This window comes from Pituophis catenifer, unplaced genomic scaffold (assembly GCF_029215685.1).
Source record: "Pituophis catenifer annectens isolate HBS135680 unplaced genomic scaffold, rPitCat1.0.hap2 SCAF_8, whole genome shotgun sequence".
Classification (NCBI taxonomy): Eukaryota; Metazoa; Chordata; class Lepidosauria; order Squamata; family Colubridae; genus Pituophis; species Pituophis catenifer.
Genome location: NW_027256888.1, coordinates 73,003,353 through 73,024,192, shown reverse-complemented (window position 1 = coordinate 73,024,192; position 20,840 = coordinate 73,003,353). Strand labels below are relative to the sequence as shown.

Here is a 20,840-nt window from a genome sequence, read left to right as displayed (position 1 = left end):
CTGGAGGCTGATTGGAAAGGGGGTCCATTTATTGATGAAGCAGAACCACATGTGATTCTGGGCAGCTGACAAAATGGAGTTGAGAGTGGGTGGGATTTTATATCTTCTTTGGGCTTTGTATTTGAGTTTCCTGTTCCTGTGCAAGAACATTGGCTGTTGTCAGATTCCTATGGAGTCATGCAGGGGTCTCCTCCGGGTCCCGTCAGCTAAACAATGCTGGCTGGCGGGCCCGCGGGGGAGGGCCTTTTCTGGGGCTGCCCCAGCTCTCTGGAACCAGTTACCTCCTGAGGTCCGGACCATCCTCACCCTATTGGCCTTCTGAAAAGCAGTGAAGACCTGGCTTTTCTGGCAGGCCTGGGGCCGTTGATCTCGCTCTTGTGATCCGGCGAGATCCGGCCATGAATGGTGTGAATGAGTTTTAATGTTTTTAATGTTTTTAATTTTAAAATGTTTTTTATAATGATTTTAAATGCATTGTGAGCCGCCCTGAGTCTTCGGAGAGGGGCGGCATACAAATTGACTTAATAAATAATAGTAGCTGGCTCTATAGGCAAAAGAGGAAATGCAAACACTAAGTGTTTGTCTGAGCTCATCTGGTCAACCTCTGGCTTATTGTTTATCTGAGCTCCCTGTTGTGACCTAGGCTTACTGAGTCATTACAAGACACAATTAATCCCAAATAAACCTATTTTATTGTAACAGCTGAGAATTACGTTCATTCCCAGCTGACTCCTAATTAGTTGCAAAAAAAAGTCCTTCGGAAGAAATCCTTTGGGATAATCACCAACCTTTATCTTCTTTGACACCCTGCCAAAGGCCTTACTTGGCAAAGCCCCACGAAGTTCAGAAACAAACAAGAGACGCCAACTGGAAACAGAGTTAGCAACATTGCTTTCCTGCAAAAAGGCCCAAGTGTGCCTTTGTTTCTCTTTTAAGCCTTATGGGAGGGGCCAATCATCTCCTGGCCTTACTCCCAAGTCTTCCCTTTTGCTTTAGCTGCTCTTGCCTTCTGGCAGCTTTGCGCTTGCGTGCACTAGGAACAGGCTCCTCCTGCTGTCCGACTCTGGGGGCTCCAGAGTCCGTACATCACTCCTAGATGGCCCTAGCCCCATCTCTGACTCTGACGCAGAGCCCTCGTCCGGGTCTTCCCCAGACTCCAGGACTGGCCCATGTTCCTCCCCAACCTCCTCACTGTCCGACTCCGCTGCCAGGTCCACGGACCACAACACTCCCAAGTTTCTGTGACTTTGAAGTATGGACTGTTCGGGGGGGGGAATGCAATGAAAGGGCTTGTGTTCTGAAAGGGTATTGGGCAATTCCTATTGTAGCTAATGGCTTTCGTTCTGTGTTGGATCTTGGGTGAGGGGCTGCTTTCTAATCCTACCATTCTGCCAAGGAGTTTTGAAATATCCTGTCTTGAATGGATTTCTGCCTGCAGTATTTGCTTTGCTTATGAATAGATTTATCTAGATACTCGTGTTCCTCTGTCAATAAGGCCTTTATCTCTTAAATGTTAGCTTCTGTTGTGGGCTATTAAGAAAGACTTGGGGACTGCTTTCTGTCTTTAAGAGCATGTTTCTCCATTTCTCCTTTAGGCAAACATAATATTCTGTGTTTTTCAAATATTTTCCCCAAATATTTCATTCTTCTAGGAGGCGGGGTTTCCCACCTTAAAGATGCACCTTTCTATAACAAGATCAAAACAAAGGATACCTACGTCCTAAAAACCAGATTGGCATTTTTAGATAGCAAAAATAGAGGGAGACAGAAAGAATAGAAAGCCAGAAGAAGAAGAAAAATGCTTCCATTTATTGGTCAGTCATCTTTGGCAAGATTTATGTTGGCCCCCTTATTAATCTTACACTTTTTTTGGGAAGAAATCCTTCAAACAGCAGATGGCTCAAATCAGCACTGCTTTAATTTAATGGTACTATTGTATACAGCTTCCCAGAATTAGATTTTTTTTTAAAAAAAAACTGTCTTTTTTTTTTTTTTAGTTTTCAAGAGTTTGGAGGTTTAAAATGTCCTGAAAAGTGTTTAAAATTTTGCAGAAAAAATAAATAAAAATAAAAAATTAAAGCACGCGTTTCATTTCTTACAAACCCTAATCTTCCCGCAATAGGGCCCATTTTACTGTAAGCCCTGGTTTCACCCTCTTTTGCACTTGTTGTCTTCAGTTTATTGCGCAAAATTCAGATCAGCCCATAAGTTAAGAAATGTAGGTTGACTGGTTTATTAGATATGTCTATGGCAGGGGTGTCAAACTGAGGGCCCGGGGCCTGGATCTAAGCACCTTGGGGTGCTTAGATCCGGCCTCGAAACAGCAAAGGACCAGCCTGTGGTGCCTCTGCCAGTGAAAACAGAGCTCGGGGGTGTAGGGGTGCGTGTGGCCTACCTGCATCCCGTTTTCAGCCACCACGGCCTCCTGCAGCCTTCTGCCAGTGAAAACAGAGTTCGGGGAGGGGTCCCCCCCTCCGGGCTCCCTTTTCACTGGCAGAGGGCTATCAAAACAAACTAAAAACAAAACAAAAGGAGAAATGTTTCCCCTTTTGCATTTGAGTATGCAAGAAGGGACAGGAAAGGAGAAGGGACAGAGGAAAGACAAAGTAAAAGAAGGAAAGATGGGAAGAGAGCAAGGGAGAAAAAATAAGGAAAGACGGGAAGGAAGAAGAAAGAATGAAGAGGGAAGGAAAAAGAAGAAAAGGAAGGAAGGAAGGAAGGAAGGAAGGAAGGAAGGAAGGAAGGAAGGAAGGAAGGAAAAAGATAATATGAGAGTGAGGGAAGTTAAGTTCGGATAAGTTCTGCCTTAGCACTTGGGCACCACAGGTGCCCCCGACATGAGTCCTGTTTCATGCTCACCATGGCCATGCCCACCCCCGGCCATGTCCCCACCCCCCACTCCCTGGCCCTCCGAAGCTTCGCTCGCTTGAAGCCTTGCTTCTATGCATGCGCAGAAGCTTCTGCACATGCGCAGATCGCTGATGATGACATCCAGGGCGGTGGGCAGGGCCTCCCACCGGTTTTACTACCAGTTCTTGCGAACCGGTCCAAACCGGGGGCAACCCACCACTGCCCTGATCTATGGTATATTATATTTCTTCCAACCATTCTATCAACAGCAGTGATATCATGGGGGTGGGGCTTAAACGGTTCAGCCTATTTGTACAAATGGACTATGTTTTGTGGGCTTTAAAACTTTGAAAGGGAAATCACTATTTTTGGAAAGACCTTACACACATCTATTTTTATTTTTAACATTTTTCAGCACAAACACATATTGCCTTACTCTGGTCATCGCATGAGGCACAATTACAATGATCCTTTGTCTTTTATTATAAAGGACAGAAAACTGTCCGTTATTTTTCAAAAAATCATTTTTTGTACTTTAGTCATTTAACTTTTATTGGTCCCTAAATTTGACACATTAAAAAAAAAAATCAAGGGTACAAATGGTGTCATTTAGTGCACCCACTTTCGCATTCATGTGAAAAATGTGGAAATTAAATTGTCTTGTAAAATTATTATTTATATATATTATTCAATTTTAGATTTATTTATTTTTTTAGAGTATGTGCTTTCGTAAAGTTTTTCTTGGTTGCATTCTGGAATTTTCCTTTGTAAAGCATATTTTCAATATACACAATTTTTAAAATCCTTGTAAACCTCTTTCAAATTTGCTTTTCAGGTTTGTCTTTTATTTTTTCCAATAAAATATGGTTATTGTAGGTATAATCTCGTTTAACAACAAAAAAGAAGGGACCCGATCCAGAGATATTATATTGAAGATGGTGGATTGAGTGAGAAACAAAGGAGCACTCTCATATCTTCTGTGCTCTTGGTTTTAACCTTTTATTTAATTGTTGTTAATCTTCATTTTAATGTTTTTAAACATTAAAATGAAGATTTTGAAGATGTTAGGACATTCAACCCAAAATGAATGCAGTGATTGATTAATTGTGGCTGGCATTGTCCTTCCTCTATTGGTTAATTGTTTGTACTTCCTGAAGTTTAAAAATAAATGCAACATAAAATATATGTTTAGTTCCTATTATTAACTGCCAGATTTATAATTGCAATACATTTGAAAACTAAACACCCTCATTCATTGGCTCAGTGGCATTAACACAACAAAAAAGAGATTTAAAAACAATGATAAATTTACTCAGGTACTAGTATCACATAAGCAATGTTAAAAATATTTTTTGCTAATCTTTGTTCTGCATAAGTATCATTTTGGAGAGGAGCATTAAAATGTGTGTATTCCTTTCTAAAATAAAATACGCTCTTCTAATTTTTTCTCTTTTTTAGATGTTGTCCAGATTATCTTTTTTTAATTCTATAATTTAACTCTGTACTATGATCTACTTAAGTATCTTTCCAGATCCTGTATTTCCCTGAATCCTACATTTTTTCCCGTTGATCAAGACTGGGACATTTGACAGGTCAGCCTTCCTACAGGATATCTTAAAGAAAATAATCAAATTGCAGCATCAGCAAATTTTTTTCAGCTTCCTAGGATGCAGTTAATCTGACCCTGGAGATTTTGCACGTAACTATATTATATTGCAATATTTATTTTGGCCATTCAAAAGCACACTAGTATAATCACAGGAATTTCCAAAGCAAAATATCTAAAACCCATTTGCTGGGCTTTAGGTCAGTGGGGAAAAAGAAACATTCTTAGATGAACAACAAAATCTTCCAAAGGTCTGAGATAGTTGTGAAGAATGTGATCAAGCTTCCTATTCCCCTTTTATAGCCCTGTAATCCCTTAATTCAGGGTATAGTCGTTGCAGCTGGATGGAGCTGAGCATTTACTGGCCAGATGCCCTTCCTGATGCCTATGTGGAGTTCACAGTAGATATTTTTTCTTTGTGCCCCAGGATAGACACATCTACTGCTACTTAGGATTGAATTCTCAACCTTCTGAGTGGGAGGCAAGCGTCGGAAGCATATTAACTTTCTTTTTATCACAATGCTCCTATTTGCAATACAATATAAGGATAGTAACGCTGATCTATTTTTCTGGCTGGTAACATAAGCAGTCTGAAATATTCTATGCGTCTTTCAGTGTAGCAACATCTCTAATTTGGCCTCGTTTTCCAAGCAAGTAAGGCACTTCCTTTGCTGTATCTTCATTCACATAAAGAGTGACACCTAGTGAATACTTTTTTTAAAACAATCCTTTGCATTCAGATGTTCAATGAAAACTGGGCTTGACAAGTCGGCTGCAAATTGTTGATTCTTGGACCTAAAGTACAAATAACAAAAAAATCAAAGCTGGAGAACCCATTGCATATTTTCGCTCTGAGAGATTCTGAAGCACCAAAACTCTTAATCTGATATGAATAAAGGAGAATATGTATAGCTCAGGGTTGAAATGAGGCAGTGGTGGGATTCAGCCGGTTCGGGCCAGTTCAGGCGAACCAGTAGTTAAATTGCTGGCTGGCCCCTTCCTGCCCCTTCCTGCCCCACCCCTTCCAGGAATCCCTATGTGCTTCATTTTGTTTCCTAGATAAGTGCAGGGAGACCTACTAGGCCCAAAACAGGGCACGGGTGTGTGTGCAGCGCCCCCCTGTGGTCCGTTTTCACTCCCAGGAGGCTGCAGGGAGGCCTACTAGGCCCAAAACGGGGCACGGGGGGGCGTGACCCCCCCGCAGCTTGTGTTTGCTCCCAGGGGGGTGCAGGAGGCAGAGTGCTGCCTGTCACACCCCATGGTCATGCCCACCATGGCCACGCCCACCCAGCCAGTCATTAGGGCAGTGAACCAGTTGTTAAATGAATTTAATCCCACCACTGAAATGAGGGGTCCTTGGTGCTCTCTGAGCTTGCTTGTTTTCTTGCATTACCCAAACTAAATAACATCATCAGTGCTAGCACCAAGGACCCCTCTAATCTGATATTTTCTGCTCAAATGATGAGACCTTTAAAAAGACGGAGGACCTTATTGACACGGTTTGGCAGATGTCTATATCTGTTCCAGCCAGGACTGAAAAGGAGAACATCACCATGTCCTGATGTTTTTAAGCACACACACAATACTTATTGTGTTCTGAACATTTCACAATTGACAACAGAGAACCTGAACTTTTCTCCCAACAATTCAAAGTTAATTTGTGCTATCAGTGGAATGGTGAAGAAAAACACACAATCTTCTCGAGGTTACTAAGGAATATTGTGTTGATCTAATGTGAATGGTGTAGGAATAGTACAGGGTCAGCTATATGAACACTGAAGGACCCTCTTTATTCACATTATTATAAGAAAGAAATGTGCTTGTTCAGAGATTACACTAAGTCAGCTAAAATTCCATTCTTGGTAATATATATCTTCTGAGGGGCCTAGCTGTCAAGGATGCAAGGACATCCATATGTAATATATATCTTCTAAGGGGCCTAGCTGTCAAGAATGCAAAGACATCCATCTGAAACAAGAAGTTAATTATTATCCAAAAGCAGTCATGAATCTACGCATCAGCAAACACAGAATTGAGGAAGGTTGTTTAGCTAAAATAATCTTATGAACTAGAAAATAATGAAAGAATTTAGTAATTAGAAAGTGTCAATTATAATGTAACAAATGTATGTTAACCATATATGGAAAACTGCTGTGCTTGCAAAATCCTTTGTCTTGAAGATGTATAAAAGAATTGTATCAGAGGTCTTCTTGGTTCAGAATTGCAGATACCAATCTGGTTCTGAAACTGCGCAATAAAACTGTCTCTGGCTGACCCAGGAATGTTGTTTGGGCCCATCATTCCATAACAGATCTACTCCAGTGGTGGGTTTCAAATTTTTTTACTACCGGTTCGGTGGGTGTGGCTTGGTGGGCATGGCATGGCTTGGTAGGCGTGGCTTGATGGGCGTGGCAGGGGAATGATACTGTAAAATCTCCATTCCCTCCCCAATCCAGGGGAAGGTTACTGCAAAATCCCCATTTCCTCCCGATCAGCTGGGTGGCAGAGAATAGATGGGGGCGGGGCCAATCAAAATTTTTACTACCGGTTCTCTGAACTACTCAAAATTTCTACTACCGGTTCTCCAGAACTGGTCAGAATCTGCTGAAACCCACCTCTGATCTAGTCTCATATTTACATGTAAAACTTTAAAAAACTATTCCCTCTATTCCCAATGACTCATTCTCTACCTCAGCCACAATTCTGTGGCAATATCACCTCAGGTATCTGCTTAAGTCTTAGCAATTCTCGCAGAAATAAGTTTTGTAAATGCAAAGAGTTGTAGATTTTTGCTCCTTGACATTCTCTTGAACTGATTAACGTATTCGGATGATCCTGATTTCTTTAAGCCGTTGATAAAGGACTATTGGTTGAGTCAATCAAAGAAGCCAGATCCAAACAAGCTCCCTTTAGCTAAGCATTTTGCAGAAACTTTGTCAAAATCTGGAAGCTATTATGGGAGTTTGAGGAACCCCAATAAAGGGAAGGAAACCATCATGCTGCAGAGTGATTAACTTTACTGAGGCTATTGAAAGTGAGAAATGCTGTTCCTTATCCGCTAAGGAAAAATCAGCAGATACACGGTTTCAGTGTCACAAGGATAAAGGCAGAGACATCTTTAAATATTTGCAATCTGTTCTTTTCCACAAGATGGTGTAAGAGGTGGAAAAGTAAAAAGAGACAAATCTCAGACTCCTAGTTAACCATTCCACATTTGGTGGGTTCATTTGTCTCAGGAAGAGGAAGGGAGAATTAAATTTCTTAACCTAATTTAGCACCACACAGAGCCACACAGTGCTAAGAAGGAGCAATAAACACGTGGATTAGGGTGTCAAATTATTTGCACAACACACTTACACTCTTTCTAACCCGGTTAAGTATGCTGTGTGAGAAGGGCCAATATGTCTGCACCTAAACCTGTTGAATCAATGATTATTCTGAGGGCAAAAAGGAAGAGAAGCAACATCAATGTGTCCTAGAGCTCATTAGATAAAAGGGCAAGATTAAAATCTTCCTCCTTTCCTTTCCTTTCCTTTCCTTTCCTTTCCCTTTCCTTTCCTTTCCTTTCCTTTCCTTTCCTTCCTCCCTCCCTCCTTCCCTCTTTCTTTCTTTTCCGCTTTCTCTCTCTCTTTCTTTCTATCTACCTACCCATTTACCTATCTCTATCTGCCTGTCATATCTATCTATCTATCTATCTATCTATCTATCTATCTATCTATCTATCTTTTCTATTATTACTATCCATCCATCAATCTCTCCCCAAGATTTGGCCTTCAGTGTTTTTTCAAATCATCAGTCACTTTATCATCAGGCATTCCCCCCCCACCCATCCCCCAGAATTAAAAACAGCAGAATCATGAACATTTGGCAAATGTTGAATTAAAAGCCATCATGTAATCCCATGGCCACAATTCATTTATTTAATGAAACATCACTGGTCAAATAAGAATCAGGGATGAGCAACTCATTAGTAGTGGATTTAGTTAAAAAAAAGGGGGGGGGGAAATCCACTGAAGCATTTTAGATGTGTCCTAATGTAAACAGTGACGAACATCAGATGTCAACGGGCATCAATTATATGATGTAATCAGCATTTCGCAAACTCATTAAATAAACTAATACATTATGTGCCGGAATAATCTTACCTGAATACCACAAAAACAAGAATGTTGGTATTAATCAGGTTTTCAGGAAAAGGCCACTCCAAAACCAAAGTGCCTCTACAAAGAATGGCCTTTTCCTCATCATCATGCCCCCAACTATGGGGCTCTGAAAAGAGTACCACACCCAAAGTCTTAAAAGTTGAAGCAGGTAGGTCCTTTACAGGGCTGGGCTGCTACGGGTTCAGAAGAACCCATAGCTAATATTATGGCCGGTTCAGACAACCTCCAAATCCCACCCCTGGCTGGCCCTGCCCTCCCCACCCCTCCCCTCCCAGGAGTCTCCACGCAGCCCGTTTTGGATGCAAGGTAAGTGCAGGGCCCACACGGGAGCTCAGGAAGTGGGGAAAACGGGCCTCCTGGAAGTTCTGGAAGTCTGAAAACAGGGCTGTTCCTGGCCTCCGGAGGGCCTCCAGAGCCCTGGGGAGGCAGTTTTCACCCTCCCAGAGACTCAAGGAAAGCCTCTGGGGCCTGGGGAAGGCGAAAACACCTCCCTCCCCGCTGTGATGTGGGAGGCTGACTAGGGGGGGGCGGCCCATTTTTGGTCCCAGGAGGCTGCAGGGAGGTCTACTAGGCCCAAACCGGGGCAGCGGGGGTCGCATGCACATGTGCGGGAGCAGGCCATGGGGGAGGGGGGGTGTCACTCGCGCATTGCATTATGGGTGCAGGCACGCAACGACAAAAAGGTTAGCCATCACTGCTCTAGCACAAAACTTTATAAATCACGAGGTGGAGTCCAAGGCTTCATGAATTTTCTTTAAGATACAGTGACTTGGACAACAGTGGATGCTTCATGGAACTGAGGTTCGAATGTTGATATTTGGTAAATAGGAATCAAAATAGCTCCTGAATATGGAGTAGCTCAGATGTACTTTCAGCCCTTACTTCAGGGGTGAAATGCTCCCGGTTCGGACCGGATCACCCAATTCGGTAGTGAGCTTGGCGGGTGGTTCGGAGAACCGGTAGCGATCCTGGCGTGAGGCTCTGCCCACCCGCCCGGTTCTCATGCCAGGAAGTAATGTGGGTTTTTTTTGTTTTTGGTTTTTTTAATTTGATTTATATGCCGCCCTTCTCCGGAGACTCAGGGCGGTTTACAATGCGTTAAGCAAACATGCAGAGGTACATGCCAGAACCGGTAGTTAAAAATGCTTTAAAAAGTAAAAAAATAAAGTTCCAACATCACTCAGCTGATCGTCAGAGCTTTTTTTTTTTTTTTTACTTTTTAGGCATTTTTTTACTACCGTCTCGGGCGAATAGGTGGTAAAAAAATGCTTTAAAAAAGTAAAAACAAGGCTCCGATGAACACAGCTGTGCCGTGCGATCATCGGAGCCTTTTTTTTTCTTTTTTAAAGCATTTTTTTACTATCTATTCTCCCGAGCCGGTAGTAAAAAAACGCTTTTAAAAGGTTAAAAAAAAAGGCTCCGAGGATCACAGCTGTGGCACATGATCATCAGAACCTTTTTTCAATGGGGATGGGGTGAGGGGCTGCATTTTTGCTCCCAGCAGCCTTCCCTGAAGCCTGCTAGGCAAAAAACGGGGTGGTGGTGTGTTTTTGAAAGAAAGAGAGAGAGAGAGAGAAAGAAAGTAGGGAAGGAGGGAGGGAGGGAAAGAAGGAAGGAAGGAAGGAAGGAAGGAAGGAAGGAAGGAAGGAAGGAAGGAAGGAAGGAAGGAAGGAAGGAAGGACTACAAACCTGGCACTACACACAGCTTCAGAGGATAATCCAGGGCTGAAAGCAGGGGTGAGTTCTACTTACCTTTACTACTGGTTCACAATGGGGCAGTATGCGCGCGCTCGATTCACTCATGCGCACGCTCTTCAGCGCATGCGCAGAAGCATTTTGATGATGTTGTAGTCTGTGGGCGGAGCCTCCCACCGGTTTTACTACCGGTTCTATAGAACCTGTGCGAACCAGGGGCAACCCACCATTGGCTGGAAGGGACCTGGAGGTCATCTAGTCCAACCCTGCTCCAGCAGGACATTCTTAGTGAGTTTCTATCTTTTGATCCCCCAATCACATGGTTACATAGCCACGCCCACAGAACCCCCATGACCCCCACCAAGCCACGCCCACAGAACCAGTAGGAAAGAAATTTAGATTTCACCACTGCCTTACTTTGACCAGTTGGAATATAAAATAGATAATCCAAACATTTAACATGAAGCTTTATTTGATTTTGAAGACATCATTTAGCTGTATACATTAGAAATGACAATGTCTATCTCACAAAATGACAATAAAATCAATAATTTTAAACATATTCATTTTAATTTTTGGCCCATAAAGCATATATATGTTAATATAAATACCTGCTTTTTTAAAAATAAATTAACTGCATATTCAACAAGTTAATGAGAGAGGGGGAAAAAAAGGAAAAATAAAGCAGAGGAGCACTAATCTTGCAACAAGGGTAAATCTCTCTATGTCTTGCTTTAATCATTAGCGATTCCAAGCCGTTTAAAAATGTTTCTTGTTTCAATATGGAGACAGACCACAGATTTAAAAAAAAAAAAACAACCCACCTATACGAGCATTTAAGAGTGGCACTTGAAAGATCTCCAAGAGGGAATTGCCAAACCCAACAAGATGCTTCTGCTAACCCCCTTAGCACGAGAGAAAAGCCATCACGAAATCTCCTCTCTTTACATAACCTTAGCGAACACGTCTTCATCAGGCTCACATCAAACAAATCCCAACTGAGCAAGGGAGAACTTGGAATAAATCAAAAGACTGGCGTGTAATAAGGGAAGGTTCAGGGGTGGGCTGCTGAGGGTTCGCAAGGGTTCGGGAGAACCTCTAGCTAAGCTTCTGTGCAGTTTGGAGAACCCTCAAATCCCATTCCTGGCTGGCTCCGTCTCCCCGCTCCTCCCCTCCCACGCCACCCATTTTGAATGCAGGTAAGTGCAGGGCACGCACGGAGGCTGAGGGAGGGCGAAAAACTGGCCTACCGGAAGTTCGGGAAGACCAGAAACGGGCCCGTTTCCGGCCTCCAGAGGGCCTCCAGCGCTTGGGGAGGCCATTTTCACCCTCCTGGAGGCTCGAGAAAAGCCTCCGGAGCCCGGGAAGGGCAAAAACGCCCTCCCACAGTGATGCAGGAGGCCGACTAGGCCACGCCCACCATGGCCATACCCTCCCCCCAGCAACTGGGCAGAGAACCCCTTGCTAAAATTTTTGAAGGCCACCCTGAGTGTGATACATGATGGATCAAGGGAGGATGGTGGTTGGTTTTTTTTTAACCTCTAGAAAAAATGTTTGGAATTATTTAAAGAACTTGGTTTCACCAGAACAATCGCAATGCAATGTGCAGTCTGATTCTCCCCTTATGAAAATATTTGGTCTGCCCCTTTTCCATACTGTTTTTTTTAAATGAATTACATTCTTTACTTTTTTTTTTCAGTCGCCATCTCTCGCAGCCAAGAACTTGTGGCTATTAAGCCAGCATTCCCCAACCTTTCTGGCACCAGGAACCAGTTTCATAGAAGACCATTTTTCCACGGATTGTGGGCAGGTGGGTGTTTTCCATGCAGACATAGAGGGAGCTTTGCTTGCTCGCCCACTGCTTGCGTGGCCCGGACAGGCCACGCCCTGGTACCGGTCCGTGGACCAGAGGATGGGGACCCCTGCACTAAGCAGACCGACAAATGCAAAATTGCACAGATTTTCTTGGCTGCTAGTTCACTGTATCAGATGCCTACGCGCATCTGATGCGGTGTGCTGTAATCCCCCCAAGTTTATGCAGGAATAAAATGTGCCCATTTTTAAAAAGTGCCACAAGAGTCCTGGTTTTTTAATCGTTTTTTCCAGCCTTCCTCTACAGAAACAGCAGGGTAGGTCACAGGCATCATTGTGGATCTATTAAATAGTAAAAGCTAGAAGCAGGCAATTAGAAGAAGAAGGAAAAAAAAGACATCTTACCGAGAACAATAATACTGAATCATGATCCAAATAATGCTGGCTGGTGGGATAGTATATTTTATATAATTTATATATTATATTTTATATATCTCCTGGAACTGATTATATTTTAGGTCCTTTTGCATCAATATAGGAACACAGTTTGGGGGTATTTCCTTGGAGTTGTGTTTCTCCACCGTGGTCACTTTAAGATGGGTCCATTTCAGAATTCCCAGAATTCCCCAGCCTATGCTGGGGAATTCTGGGAGTTGAAGTCCACCCATCTTAAAAGTGGCCATGGTGGAAAAACACTGCCTTTGATCATGGAGATCATGTGATAATTTACAATACTTTCCCATTCCCTTCATGGGAGGATGTAGCAATCCATTTTTCATGAATTCTTCTTCACACCTACCAAGCTACACTTTCGCTTAAACAAGGGGGAAAGTTCTTTTCAAAGAGTCCTTTTAACGGTATACAAGAAACCCCAAGGCCAAAGCAGAGGAAGAGGCATGACAGAGCTATTTTAAATTAATCAGTTGATTTCCTTTCATTTAAAGAACTGTAAGTGCCTTCATTCTGTTAAGAGATGCATTGTGTATCCAGTGGTGGGATTCAAGTAATTTAACAACCGGTTCTCTGCCTAATGATTTCTTCCAAAAACCAGTTTGCCAAACTGCTCAGAAAGTTAACAACCGGTTCTCCCGAAGTGGTGCGAACTGGCTGAATCCCACCACTGTGTGTATCCAAGTAGTAGTATATTCAGAGCTTCTTCGTTCAGATAACACGAACTGGATTAGAGTTTGTGACATGAATTGGACAGCAGGAATTGGCTTTACAGTTCATTGCCAACTAGCGTGATCAGTGGCCATATTTACTGCAGACGATGAGGGCAAGGAGAAGGATGGTGTATTGTCAGGACGACTACATCAAATCAAATATCGTTTGCTTTTAATACTAAATAATATGTAATCTTAAAAAAAAAAGTATTTAAGAAAGCTTTAATTCTACAATCAATTCCGCTAAAACCAAGTGCAGATAGAGGGATTTTACATTCTTTGGGGGGGTGGGGGGGTATCAGGAGTTTTTTTTAGCTACCCTTTAAAGCAGGGGGGTCTCCAACCTTGGCAACTTTAAGCCTGGCGGACTTCAACTCCCAGAATTCCCCAGCCAGCTTGGGAATTCTGGGAGTTGAAGTCTGCCAGGCTTAAAGTTGCCAAGGTTGGAGACCCCTCCCTCTGCTTTAAAGGAAGATGGCCTACTGCTGATGAGCTTGTCCTGTCATGCACGACTGCAGGAGACTGTGTTGAGGATCCTCCTGAGCCGTGATAGTGAATCTATGGCACGCATAGCCATATTGATGGGCATGCGAGCTCAGCTCCAGGGCCCACTGGAAGTAGGGAAACAGGCTGTTTCCTGCTTCCGGAGGGCCTCGGGTGGTGGTGGGGAAGGCCCATTTTTCTCTCCCCCTAGGCTCTAAAGCCGTTCTAGGAGGTTGGGGAGGGCAAAAACGGCCTTCCCCACCCCCCCAAGGCCCCCCGGAGGCCAGAAACAGCCCATTTGCCAACTTCCGGTGGGACCGGAAGGCCCGTTTTTTACTCTCCCCAGCCTCCAGAGCCTTTCTAGGAGTTTGGGGAGGGTGAAAATGGCCTTCCCCATCCCCCCGGAGGCACTCCGGAGGCCGGAAACGGCCCGTTTGCCAACTTCCAGTGAGAGGGGGGGAGTGGGGGCGTGGCACATAGAATTATGGGTGTGGGCACATGTGTGCGTGACCCCCCCCGCTCCTGGCATGCAATGGCAAAAAGGTTAGCCATCACTGCCCTAGAGCATTCCCTCAAATCATAGAGAGCATTCAGGAAGTTTAATGTATCGTTTATGAGCTAAAGGGATGCTTTAGACCAGGTAAGTAAGTAAGCTGCCCAGTTTTTCCTAGCCAGTTTTACATTCTACATCAGAGTGCAACATGTCAGATGGACCTCTGTATGTCTAGAGGCAAAACCATTACGCTTTGGCATCTGATTCTGCCCCATGGTTGGTAGATCTCATGCCTTCAGTAGATCGAGCACCCACAACCCCAAGGACTGCCCATTGAGTCTTTCCATCCAACCAGGTGTTTTCCAGATGTGTTGGACTCACACGTCCAAAGGCCACAATTGCCTTTGGATTATGGGGAACTAGAGTTCAACAAATCTGAAGGGCATTACATTATGGGAAAATTCACACCTTTCTTGGAAGATGAATGAATATTTAAAGTGTTTTCTGCCATAGAAAAAGGACTGCACTAAAGGAAAATGACATTTCTCCAGAAATGAATTTGGCCGTCATTCAATGAAAAATACTACTTTTGTTATAAGGGGAAGGTTTGGGACAGAAGCCCCCCTCAATGAAGAAACATACAAACGACACATACAGCAGCATCTGAATTCAAGAAGTCGGTTTGTTTCTCAAGAAGTACCATCTCCAGTTCTCTCTCTGCGAGCTTTGATCATCTCCTTGGGTGCTTGCTTCCTCTCAGTGACCAAACCCAACCAAAACATCAAGTCAATGAACCATGTGGTTGGGTTGAACTTCAAGCCAAGCTCGCTGGCCGAATAATCAAACGGAAAGGTATGGTGGTAATTATGGAAGCCTTCTCCTGGAAAACAGAACCCAGAGGAAATGAAAAGTAGGGTCAAAGATAGAGAAGGAAAAAGCAGAATATAGTATCAACAAGCAGAGGCAGTAGACATTTTCATGGAGGAACAGCTATTATTTTCATTATTCTACTGGTTCTATCTGGTTTGGGTGAAACTCCTCCCACCCGCCTGGATGTCATCACGCCAGCTCTGCGCATGCGCAGAGGTGGCGTGTGCACTCACATTTCCGAACCGGTAGCGAAAGTAAGTGAATACCACTACTGATTTTGACCAACAAAAGGATTTTAAGAGCTATGTCCTGTAACTAAGTATTTTGGACAGGGTGTCCAAAATGAAATGTTCCAATGTCCTGATTTCTTGTTCCCTTTACTTCTGTTTTCCACTTATGTTGGATGATTAGATTTTATCCTCTCAAAATGGGAACTACCGATAGTCCTCGACTTACAACAGTTTGTTTAGTGACCGTTCAAAGTTACAACGTCACTGAAAAAAAGTGACTTATGCCTGTTTTTCACACTTATGACCGTTGCACCATCCCCAGGGTCTTGTGATTTACATTTGGATGGTTTCAGCATCCCAGGGTCATGTGATTCCCCTTTGGCGACCTTCTGACAAGCAAAGTCAATGGGGAAGCCCGATTCACTTAACAACCGGGTTACTGCCTTAACACCTGCAGTGATTCACTTAACAAATGTGGGAAGAAAAGTCGTAAAGTAGGACAAACTCACTTAACAAATTTCTCATTTAACAACATAAATTTTGGGCTCAATTTTGGTTGTAAGAGTACCTGTATTATGTTTCTTAAGAACTTTGGGGAAGCTCCTGCATAACAATCTAAAACTCACCTCTGATAGTGCTTAGAATGTCTGCCATGTTCCATGAGTCAACAGGGTTATTGCCGCTTTAAGACTGAGGATGAGTCAGCAGGGTTATTGCCGCTTTAAGAAGCTGTCTATATAAGGGAGGCCATGAGAGGGCGTCTCTCTCTCTCTCCTCGTGTATCACTCTTCTCGTTGTGTTCTATCTGCATTGTAGCTCTCCGTGTAGAGTTGAAGATTGATTGATTGCCTGGTATGTGCCTACCACATATATGTATGTATACAGACGTCTTGTATATGAACCACTGTCTGTAAGACAAACCTGTGTCCTGTGTTTTGCTCCTGGGTTGTCTCAAAATAGCAGTCACGCCGCAAACATTCTGACATTCCATATTAAGATAATTAAATGAAGATTCTATAAATTTAACATAAGCCATTGTTTCTTCCTCCCACTCTTGCTTAGTTTACTATGTACTGTGGCTGAAGAAAGAGTTCTAAAAAAATAATGTTGTATGTTCTTTCAAACATTTCATTACCAAACTAGGTAACACCATCAGTGCTAAAAGGGAGCGGGAATTGCTGTCATTTGGTATACTAGTGGCTTGCTATGTCAATGTTGGCTGAAATGATCTTGGTGGTTCCTTGTTTAGGCTGTTCTTTATTGTTAGCTTGTTTGTGTGAATGGGTAGTCCCTTGATTGGGATGTTGTTTACTTCTTTATTGTTGGTCTATTTTCAGCAAGGGGTTCTCTGTCTGGTTGCTGGGTGGGCGTGGCCATGTCGGCCTACTATACCACGACGGGGAGGGAGCATTTGTGCCCTCCCCAGGCTCCAGAGGCTTTCCTCGAGCGTTCGGGAGGATGAAAACTGCCTACACAGGCTCCGGAGGCCCATTTCTGGCCTTCCCGATCTTCCAGTAGGCCCGTTTCTCACCCTCCCTGAGCCTTGGCGCGCGCCCTGCACTTACCTGCATCCAGAACGGGCTACATGGGGACTCCTGGGAGGGGCGGGGTGGGTGGGGCCAGCCAGGAGTGCGATTTGGGGGCTCTCTGAACTGCACAGAATCTTAGCTAGAGGTTCTCCTGAACCCCTGCAAACCCCCAGCAGCCCACCCCTGTCTATTTTGTTAATCTTGGTGTTAATCTGGGTGTTGATTTCTGGCAAGGAGGTGTTTAATTTCTCACCCATACCAGAAATTCCTAATATTATCTGCCTTTGGAGATTTCATAAAACACCCATAAAAAAGAAGAAAACCCTTGATCCCACCAACACAGCTGCCATCTTCTTTTTCACCACAACCTGTGTACCAGGGGTGGGTTCTAATTTTTTTTACTACCGGTTCTGTGGGCGTGGCTTATTTTGTGGGTGTGGCTTGGAGGTCATGTGACTAGGTGGGCGTGGCTAGCTGGTCAGAGTCATTTCTGGAAGGTCCTCACACTTACGACCAGTCCTCGCACTTACGACCCGACTCATTTGTTTGCTTTTAACACTGATCAGCTGTAGGACGGCCCTTTGAAGCCCCGCGGCAAGAGTTTAAACAGTTTTTTTCCCTCTAGTCATCAGCTGGGACTCAGGAGGCAGCAATAGATTGGGGTGGGACCAAATAAAAGGTAAGAATAACGTGGGGGGGGGAGGGCGGGGGGGGGAGAGAACCGGTTCGGTGATGTCATATTGTCACCGCTACCGGCTCGGCCGAACCGGACCGAACCGGGAGGAACCCACCATTGCTGTGTACGTCCCTAAAGCACCATTAAAGCAGTCTGGAGAAAAGCAACCTCAAGGCCACCCTTCCCAAAACTAGGCAACTCACCGATAGCTCCGAAAGTGACAAAGCCATTCTGCCGAGGGTTGATGTTTTTGTCATAGGGCCTGTTTCCATACATGTGAGCCACACTATTGACCAACCAAGCAACGTTGAGGGAGATGGTGTAGCGGAGAATAGAAGCCAAGAAGTATGAATTCCATATGCTCTCGCCCCAGAAATGCCAAGGCACGATAGTAGGAATGACAAAACACATCAACACAACCGAACTTTTATAGTACCTGTGAAGAAAGAAAGAAAAACACAGGGGTGACTGGGTTATACGAGGCAATATTTCCCGTAACCATGATTCCAGAATCCTGTAACCATGATTCCAGAATCCCGTAACCATGATTCCAAGTGAGAAGGAAAGATAATGGGAGATAGGTTGTCAATATATGATGATCAAAGGCCTGGGCACCAAACCGTATAGCAACAGCAATAGCACTTAGACTTACCGTATATACCGCTTTACAGTGCTTTACAGCCCTCTCTAAGCGGTTTACAGAGTCAGCATATTGCCCCCAACAATCTGGGTCCTCATTTTACCCACCTTGGAAGGATGGGTCAACCTTGAGCCTGGTGAGATTGGAACTGCCGAATTGCAGTCAGCCGGCAGTCAGCAGAAGTAGCCTGCAGTACTGCATTCTAACCACTGTGCCACTGCGGCTCTTAATAATTTACAGTGTCCACCTAACTACTCTTTTATGGCAGTGTAAAACCTCTTTCCTGTTATTGCCTCATTGTTGTTATTAATGCACTTGGCAAACCAAGTACGTAACATGCGGAGGCGCAGTGCTTAAAATGCAGTAGAGCAGGCTCCTTCTGCTGACTGCCGGCTGCCAGCAGTTCAGTAGTTCGATTCTCACCAGCTCAAGGTGGGACCGCCTGCTGCTGCAAACGGCCTCCCACCGGCCGGTACGCTCTCACAGAGAGGGACTCCTCTGGGTGCTGTCAGCCAAACAATGTCAGCTGGCGGCCCCCAGTGGGGGCACCTACTATCTGGAACGAGCTCCCCCCGGAGATACGGAGGATCCCGGATCTACGCACCTTCCGCCGCGCTCTCAAGACCTTTTTATTTCACCTGGCTGGTCTGGCCTAACTTCTCCCATTCTCTTTTTAATGTAAATTTTAATGTAAATTTTAATTTGTTCTTAACCTGGGGTTTTAAATTTGTCTTGGGCTAAATTGATTTAATTCGATTTTACTTCTGCTCTTAAATTTTTGTATTCTATGTGTTTTATCTTGTGCCTGTTCACCTCCCTGAGTCCTTCGGGAGTAGGGCGGTATATAAATCAAATAAAATGAAATGGAAATGACTCAGTCTTCCATCCTTCCGAGGCTGGGAAAATGAGGACCTAGATTGTTGGTGGAAATAGGCTGACTCTGTAAAATATACTTAGCGAGGGCTGTAAAGCACTGTGAAGTGGTATATAAGTTTAAGTGCTATTGCTATTATGATAGTTGCAGCATCCCAGGGTAAATGTGCAACCAGGATGATTAGGGGACTGGAGGCTAAAACATACACGATGAAGGGTTGCAGGAACTGGGCATGGCTAGTCTAGTAAAGAGAAGGACCAGGGGAGACATGATAGCAGTCTTCCAATATTTGAGGGGCTGCCACAGAGAGGAGGGGTCAAGCTAACCACTGCACCACTGTGGCTCATATGAAGAACAGCTGAAGGTTTTGGGTTTGGCTAGTCTAAAGAAAAGAAGAATTAGGGGTGACATGATAGCAATATTCCAGTATTTGAGAGGTTGTCACAAAGTGGAGGGGGGTCAAATTATTCTCCAAAGCACCTGAGGGCAGGACAAGAGACAATGGATGAAAGCTAATCAAGGAGAGAAGCAACCTGGAACTGAGGAGAAACTTCCTAACAGTGAGGACAATTAACAGCTTGCCATCAGAAATTGCGGGTACTCCATCACTGGAGGCTTTTCAGAAGAGACTGGACAGTCACTGGTCTGAAATGGTATAAGGTCTCCTGCTTGACCAGGGGGGCTGGAGTAGAAGACCTCCACAAGGTCCCTTCCTGCTCTATTCTGATTCAAATCTCTGCCCAAGTCTGCTGCCATCGTCACAATTAGCATGAGCATTTCCTTGACACCTGTAAACTTTTGATTATTATACTACTGTAACACTCTCTACATGGGGCTCCCCTTGAGGAGCACCCGGAGGCTCCAACTGGTCCAGAATGCGGCCACGCGGGTGATTACGGGAGCGACATGGCGCTCCCATATAACACCTCTCCTGCGCGAGCTGCACTGGCTCCCGGTGGTCTTCCGGGTGCGCTTCAAGGTGTTGGTTCTCACCTTTAAAGCGCTCCATGGCTTAGGGCCAGGGTATTTACGAGACCGCCTTCTGCTACCAATAACCTCCCACCGGCCAATATGCTCTCACAGACAGGGCCTCCTCAGGGTGCCGTCAGTCAAGCAATGTCGGCTGGTGGCCCCCAGGGGGAGAGCCTTCTCTGTGGGAGCACCCGCCTCTGGAATGAGCTACCTCCCGGAATACGACTGATCCCGGATCTCCGCACTTTCCGTAAGGCCCTGAAGACGTTTTTATTTCAGCAAGCCGGCCTGGCCTGAATAGGTTTTATGGGTTAGTTTTTAATTGTATAGCTTGGGGTTTTAAATTGGGGCGGGATTAATTTAATTTATTTTTTAGTTATCTTTTTTTTTTTTTTTTAATTTTGATTTATATGCCGCCCTTCTCCGGAGACTCAGGGCGGCTTACAATGCGCTAAGCAATAGCCTTCATTCTTTTGTATATTTATACAAAGTCAGCTTATTGTCCCCACAATCCGGGTCCTCAATTTACCTACCTTAGAAAGGATGGAAGGCTGAGTCAACCTTGAGCCTGGTGAGATTCGAACCTGCAGTAATTGCAGGCATCTGGTCTTAATAACCAGCTTAATAACAGGGTGCCTTAAACCACTGTACTACCAAGGCTCTTAACTTTTATATTGTATGTTATTTTAATTTTCAGTTGTTCACCGCCCTGAGTCCCTTTGGGGAGAAGGGCGGTATATAAATTCAATAAATCATCATCATCATCATCATCATCATCTTCTCT

The 20,840-nt window shown here is 44.3% G+C and overlaps 1 protein-coding gene across 1 annotated transcript in view; it reads right to left on the bottom strand.

Moving 5' to 3' along the window:
• Positions 1-14,954: 14,954 nt before the first annotated feature.
• Positions 14,955-20,840, bottom strand: part of SCD5 (stearoyl-CoA desaturase 5) — a 43,645-nt gene continuing 37,759 nt past the window's right edge. Inside the window, exons 4-5 of the mRNA XM_070948652.1 lie at positions 17,774-18,006; positions 14,955-15,145 (exon numbers count right to left, since the gene is read on the bottom strand). Of these exons, the coding sequence (XP_070804753.1) occupies positions 14,955-15,145; positions 17,774-18,006 (424 nt within the window). The remainder of the gene's footprint in view (positions 15,146-17,773; positions 18,007-20,840) is intronic.